Genomic DNA, 8,002 nt, shown 5'->3' with positions numbered 1-8,002 from the left:
AAAATGATGACATCAGAGAGATAAGCAAATGCCACATTTTGCAAAGAGTTAGATTTACATCATAAATTTAAAAAAAAATTTTTAAAAACTATTCGACATTACTAAGGTGGGGAATGAAATAAACTGACTTTATGTTTTAAAATATCATAATACAGGGCCAAGCCTGTGGCGCACTCGGGAGAGTGTGGTGCTGGGAGAGCAGCAGCGCTCCCGCCACAGGTTCGGATCCTATATAGGGATGACCGGTGCGCTCACAGTGCTCACTGGCTGAGTGCGGTGTGGCCGGTCTCAAAAAGGACAAAAATATATGTATATATATACATATATATATATATATATATATATATATATATATATATCTCATAATACATAATCTATGGCTAATGGCTTATATGAGATTAATAAATAAGGAGAGTATTTTTACATTTTATTAACTGATAAAGATCAATTTAAAAACAGTGATGACTCAGAGAGCATTCACTTGAAGTACATTTATATTGCAATAGAAATAGTACGATTTATTGGCAGATGATTGTGATAGTCTGAAGAATAATAAATAATGTTTTATTTTTGATTTAGGCCACTGAGTAAATATGGATGTTATTTACTGATAAGAAAAAGACTGACAGGAGAAATAATTTTGTGTTAAGAATCAGTGATCTAAAAACACATAGTACTAATCTTTGTCTTTTTATCATTCACTAACGGGCATAAGTATTGTTAAAAGTAAATTGATTTTTTTCTTAATATTCAGCAATATTTCAAAACCTTTCAAACATTCATACTCAAAAACTAAGTGATGCCAACATGTAGTAATAATATTATAATCATCTGCCTACTTAAAGTCACAAATCCTATTTTTCATAATGCAAACTACAAGGTCCTCATCTGACTTGAAGAAAGTTTTAAGATCAAACAAGAAGTTGTGTCTTATAGAACTTTCTAAGTCAGTATTGGTTATGAAGAATTATGCAAGAATCCTGTAAAGACAGTCTTCTTCTGGGTTTGCAGCACTTTTATTAAGCACAATTTGCAGCTAATCTATAGCATAATTTACACTTTTCATAAGTTCCTATACATAGACAACTTATTAATCCTGACATCCACAGTATCACGAGAAGAGATTTTGAAATGTATTTCTTTATGAAGCATCCTAAGGTGAAGTGAATCAGAATGCATTATACGTGTAGTGAACCAGAGATAATTGTAAGCCATTCAGACACTGAATACCATGGTGTATGAAATAATTAATTGATTTAAAGAATAATTGTATATTCAGTTAACATATAGCTAAACTATCAACAATGTGTAGGAAAACATTGAGCATGGTTGGGACATAAAGAAATTTACATTTATATTAATTATAATGACTGAGAATGCAGTTTGGATTTAATTAACCTCCCAACTCTCTTTCACATCTTTGTTCCTAAGCCTGCAGACAGGGAAAATCAACATGGGGATCATGATTGTAAAAAGCACAGTGACCTCTTTTACTAGGAGCCATGAGCTCTTGCAGTTGGGCACACAGCACAGGGGGAGGATGGCTCGATGGAAAATGGTGATGGCATTCAGGAGGAAGTGCTGTTGTAGACGGCTTTCCAAAGTCCACCAATCAAAAGCTTCTTGTAGATAGTGACAACTATGAAAACATTGGATGCAAGGATGATCAGGAGGCTCCAAGCCTTACTGAATGTTGAAATGACTAAACATACCAACTGGCTGAAGCAGGGCCAGAGCAGGATACAGAGAAGGAGGCAGAGAACTCACAGCCAGAGTTATCTATGATGTTAAATCCACAGTAGGATAGTTCCAACAGAGAATGTGTGAATGTCAAGGAAGAGAGCCTACCACATATGGAAGTTTCAGCTAACAGGAGAGCACAGATCTTATCAGACATAGCAACTGTGTAGAGATGGGGTTGCGAACAGCTAGAAACTAGTGATACCCTATCACTGTTAACACCAACATTTCTGTAATCATAGATGAGCGGCCAAAGAAAAATTGTAGCATGCATCATTTGGAGAAGATATATCTGTTTTCTACAACTAATTTCTAGTGCCTTGGGTGTGAATATACTGGAATGACAAATATATAGTAAGGATAAATGTCTGAGGAAAAGGTGCATGGGTGTATGGAGTGATCATTATGACCCCAATTATGCTCAAATTCCCCAACAGAGTGGCTGTGTAGATGTACATCACCACCAGGAACACGGGTATCTGCAGGTGTGGATAGTCTGAGAAACCCATAGTATGAACATGATCAAAGAGCTCTGTTTTCCCTCTTTCAATCCCATGGCTTTTGATTTGGAAAGAAAAGAAAAGAAAGGAAAACTGAGCAGCAGAACTCAAGAAGGTGGGGTGGGTGTAACTCAGGAGAGGCTCATTGTAAACTGCTAATGACAAATGTAGTCAGTTTGCTTTCAAAGTGTTATGCTTCATTTGGAACCTTACTTGACAGCTTGCTAACATTTTAATTATGGACAATAAGCTTTGTCCTTCAGTACTTTTGTTTTTTTATGTGGAAAATTAAGAAAAAATTATAGAACTAAATTACTATTTCCTGTAATTTAGCTTTTAATGTATGTACTACTTTGAGCATTGAATGCTCAAAGATAAAGTAATTATATGAGAAGAAGAAAAATATAACACAAAACAAGAAAACTATAGAACTACCATAGTAGCTATGTTATTATGGCAGAAGAAGTGTGGGGAAGATTACCTATTTTTGATACATTAAGAATGGAATAATAGTAATCTCTTCACAAAAATATATAATTTAGCAGACATTCACACTTTTGAATTGGCATATTGAATGTTTATCTATTCTTTGTGTATCCTATTATTAAGTATTCATAGAATATCTAAACAAAAATTCCACTGATCACAATGTTCTCACCCCCCATATGTTCATTTATAAACCACAAAATGCTCAATGATATAAAACTGTCTTAGGGAGGTATTTTTGAGATTTTCTTAAGTGTTTTACATTAAATATCTTCTTCTGGTCATGCAGTCTGTTTATTGTGCATGTTGTTTTAATAGAAATAAACCACCAATTATTTATCAGCAATTATAAACCACAAAAAAATAGGACTCAAGGAATAGCTCACAGAAAAGCAACCAAAACTACTTTTTATGTGACAAACTTAGGTATGGTGGCTGAGGATGAAGGAAATATTATGTGCAATAGAAAAATATGAACTTTTTGTTTTTGTAAATCAACAGCAGTCTGAATATTAGAAATTCCACCTGATTAATCACCACTCCAAAAAATAAAAATAAAAAACTGGTTCTAGAAATGGATTTGAGACCCAATCATTACGATGTTTCCATTTTGAAAACATCTATAAACTGTAGCACATTAGACTTGTCCACCAAGCAGGAGCCGACCATGAAATCTACCACAACTAATCCCAGCCACAGAGCATCAGCTGTGTGATCACACATCTCACGGCATAGGAGATTTCGTTGACCTTTTTGGGACTTACTTATTTAGTCAAATGCATAGACAATAAAAAAAGCATATCCTCACATTCAATAACTTATTTTACTTTTTTTTTTTTCCTTTTTGTCTTTTTTACTGACCAGTAATGGGATCGCAACCCTCGGTGTCACACCTGTACCGGGGACCAGCAACGGGATCGCAACCCTTGGTGTTGCGCCCGCGCCGTGCTCAGCCAGTGAGTGGGAACCGGTCTCCATATGGGATCCGAACCCTCAGCGGGAGCGCCGCCACGCTCCCAAGCAGCGCACTCTCCAGTGTGCCACCGGGCCAGCCCAACTTATTTTACTTTTACTGATCACAAATATGCAGGTTAAGAATTTTGAAGTATGTTCTGCTACTTACTGCAAGGCAACTAAATGAAACCATTATATCAGTGAGGGTTTGAGAACTCGGAATGGAGAGAGAATCCCTGGAAATGTTAGATCGTGCTCTGCCTAATAGAAACTAAGACAATTTTTTTGACGTGTCTAAACCAAGATTGAGACAAGATTTGGCACAGTTGAAATGCAGAGGATTCCTAACTATTTTCACAAGTCTTGTGTTTAGTCTTCAATATCAATAGTTCTGTTCTCCATTCCTTACATTAAAGCTCCTATCCAAACATCTAATGACTCCTCTTCAAATTCTGTCATTGAAACAAACCACAACACTACCATTACAGTCTTCCATACTTCAACATTTATCTTAGGATGTCCTTTATTAGTACTGAATTTTCTTATAATTTTCAGAACCTAATCAATATAGTTCTACTTCTAGAGTCCATAGATATAGTAATGCTGATTTACTGTCTTCCACAATATAGACTTTCAAATATTGCAAGATGCGTTACATACTCTTCTTGCTTTTTCCTTGGTAAACACCTTTATTGTTTTTATGTGTTTGTTTCATTTGCTCTCTCACACAGGTTACTAAATATATCAGAAGTTCTACTCAATATTCTTGGTATTACATGTTCACCTTTCTTAATCTTCTTTATAGTTATATAAAGTTATATTTGCATGGAAATGTTATTTATGTGAATGTTATAGTGATTATGGGACATTTATAAAAGTCTGATGATCCTGGTGTGATGCTGTCACTCATGATGTTAGCTGGTTTCTTAAAATGCTCTGTGAAAAAACTTTATTTTCCTGTCAATTGCTGAACTATTATCACGTTTTTGACCATCGCTATTCTGAGTTTTTTTTCATGCGACATTATCATTTTGGTTCTTTATCTAAAATTGTGTACAATCAAATAATAGAAAAAATTTTAAATGCTCATAAAAACAGTTTTCCAATAAGTTTAACATCAATGGACCATACTAAAACATCCAGAACTCCAATGGAGAAACTGATGACCTCGTAAAATTGCTAATCATAATCCAAAAAAAAAGAAATTCCTTATATGAGATTGAATATCTGATGAAGATAATGTTTTCATGACTTTTATTTAAAACATTCTTGGTTCTTTACATAAATGTTTTATTTTCATGACTTCGAGAAACTTTTCATCTTAAGCTATTTGTCCTCTAGAGAAATTTGGAAAAAAATATACTTTGATCAACAAAAAGTATTTTTTCCAAATCTGAAATAACTAAACAATACTGTATTTATTCAGACATTATGTGATATACATGATGAAAATACAAGATAATCTACAAGTAAATTATGAAATTAATAAGAGATTTTGTTAGAGTTGCTCAAAATAGGCAAAGTAAAAATATGTTATCCTAAAAACAAACATTTTACAATAGACATAAAAAGCTGCATTAAAAATACTAAGCTCTCAGTGATTTATTAAATAAAATATTTGCAAGAACTTTACAGTAAAAATATGATAAACTTTTATTATGAAACTTTTGGTAAATCTAAATAAACAGAAAGATAGAGTAAACTTTAGATTTAGAGTACCTGGTAATGTCAATTTGCTATTTCTTTCAAGTATATCTATATATTGACTGTAATCTTACCCTAAATCCCAGGGATTGTGCTAAACTTTGGTCGGTAAGGTAAAGATACAAAAACATCACATCACCTTGCAAAAAACATAACAAATGTTTGGAGTTGATCTATTGAATATCAAAGCTTATTAGTTATAGGTGATTCTGATTTTAAAACAAATCGAATCATATATAGAGCCTAGACATTGACCCATACATACATGACCACATACTTTATGAAAAATACAATAATGGAGAGAACTTTATAAGGGTGTTAGTTTTCAAAAATTTTGTTGGGACAAATATACTTTCAGAAGTTAAAATATAAAATAGGGTTATTTCCATATCACAACAGAAACCCATTCCAGTTTGATCATGGAAACGAATGCAAAAATCAATGTAAAAAGACAAAATAAAATATAGAATACAAAAAAACAATGAAAATAGAATATAATATAAATGACAGAAGAGTATACACAATTTAGGATAATATACTGCCTAAACTACCTAACTATCCTTCATTGTTTTGAAGTTGAGGAATGTTACCTAAATAAGATATTAAAAACTCTTCAATATATAAAGGGACAATTTAAAAAATTTTGCTTCAGTAAAAATTAGAAAATCTCTGCACCTAAATACACAATCAGGAGAGCGAGTAGAGAAATTACACTCTGGGTGAGAATTCAGTACATCTATGACATAACGGAATGTATGCTATAAGATTTAATTTGTATAATCTGCAAATAGAGAAAAAATTGAAAATTATACTCTCATAACCTATATTTAAGAGTTTCTGATGAAAAAAATAAAATGATCTGAATAATACAATCTCAATAATGGATTTTACTGCCAGTGAGGAGGGGAAGACATAGAGACTAGTAAACTGCTTAAGGGCAATTTATAAATTGCTGATACTTTTCTGTCTTTTCTCTCCTGGAGAAAGTATCATAGAGTTTTATTATTCACAAATGCTTATGTAATTAGATGCCACATTTCATGATTTAAAAAAGAGAAAGAGGAAGAAACTGAGAGGAAGGGAAGAGAACATGTAGGGGCAGCATATTAACAGGTTTCAAGGATTCAGATATGGACATCTTTAAAGGATCAATATTTAACCTCGTACATACTGGGAGAAATATAGCAGATTTTTCATTCGTTTTTAGTTTTACCCACAGGTGATTTTCAAAGCGAAGTGGGATTTAATAATTAAGGATGTATATAAGTTAATTTTCTGGATAAATGTTATACCATTATTTGAAGAAAAAATTAAGAACCATCAATGCAATACATAAAGCACCTTTTAAAAACTAATCAAGGATATGTGTGTATCTGTATGTATGTGAATGTGTGCACATGTAAATACACTGAGACAGAAAGCAGTTTGCTGTGAAGGAACTTCCTGATGGACTCCTTCCTTATTTCTAATGCTGTAGATAAGAGGATTTAGCATAGGGATCGCAATGGAGTAAAACACAGTGGCTACTTTAATGAGGAGCCACGAGCTCTTAGATTTGGGAACACTATAGAGAACAAAGAGAGTCCCAAGGAAAATGGTGATGGTAGTCAGGTGGGAGGCACAGGTGGAGAAGGCTTTCTGATGTCCACCTGTGGAAGACAGTTTGATGATAGTGACAACTATGAAGACATAGGAGGTTAAGATGACCAGGAGGCTACAAGCCTCATTCCTTGTAGAAACGACTAACATCAACATCTGGCTGAAGTTTGTGTCAGAGCAGGACACAGAGAGTAGGGCAGAGAACTCACAGCAAAAGTGATTTATGGTAGATCCACAGTAGTACACTTCCAAAAGAGAATATATGAGTGTCATGGAACCGAGTCCACCCCATATGTGAGTTCCAGCTAAAAGGACAGCCCAGATCTTATGAAAAATAGCAACTGTGTAGAGCAGGGGCTTATAAACAGCCACAAGCCAGTCATAGGCCATCGCTGCTAATATATTTGCTTCTGTAATCACAAATATGATGGTAAACAAAAACTGTATTATGCATCCTCTGAAGGAGATAATTCTTTCTTTCACAACTAAGATTTCTAGTATTTTGGGTGTGACTACAGTGGAATAACAAAAATCCAAGGACAGATGGCCAAGGAATAAGTACATAGGTGTATGGAGTTTGGGATTGATCTTTATGACCCCAATCCTACCCAAGTTCCCCATGACAGTGACATTGTAGATGGCCAAGAACACCAGGAAGAGGGGTGCCTGGAGATGTGGGAACTCTGAGAAGTGCAAGAGGACAAAAGTGGCTCCAGCACTCTCATTTACTTCATTCAACATCATCATCCCAGTTGGAGGAAATCAGAAAGTTCACCCTGAGCAGCCAGATACAACACAGACAGTAGGAATGAGGGAAATGCAGACAGCTGGATGAGAATCACCACCGAGCGAAGTACAAATTTCTTTGCCTTTGTTTTTTTTGTGCCTCATTTGAACCTCCATTTGGCCACTTAATACTTGAATATGGATTACTCCCTTTACCCTTCAGTGATTCATTTCCTCATCTGCAACACATGAAATGTGTCTATCGCATAAAGTTCTTTTACTAGTTATATAAA

At 34.4% G+C, this 8,002-nt stretch overlaps 1 protein-coding gene and 1 pseudogene across 1 annotated transcript; both read right to left on the bottom strand.

Annotated features, from left to right (window-relative positions):
- Nucleotides 1-1,389: 1,389 nt before the first annotated feature.
- On the bottom strand, nucleotides 1,390-2,296 carry LOC103583167 (annotated as a pseudogene).
- Nucleotides 2,297-6,728: 4,432 nt separating this feature from the next.
- On the bottom strand, nucleotides 6,729-7,730 carry LOC103583166 (olfactory receptor 5D18-like). The gene has a single exon (XM_008564562.1). It carries the CDS (start codon nucleotides 7,728-7,730, stop codon nucleotides 6,729-6,731), a length of 1,002 nt encoding a protein of 333 aa, XP_008562784.1.
- Between the last annotated feature and the right edge of the window lie 272 nt (nucleotides 7,731-8,002).

The sequence above is a fragment of the Galeopterus variegatus genome, unplaced genomic scaffold (assembly GCF_000696425.1).
Source record: "Galeopterus variegatus unplaced genomic scaffold, G_variegatus-3.0.2 Scaffold20201, whole genome shotgun sequence".
Classification (NCBI taxonomy): Eukaryota; Metazoa; Chordata; class Mammalia; order Dermoptera; family Cynocephalidae; genus Galeopterus; species Galeopterus variegatus.
This window is presented reverse-complemented; position numbering and strand designations above follow the sequence as displayed.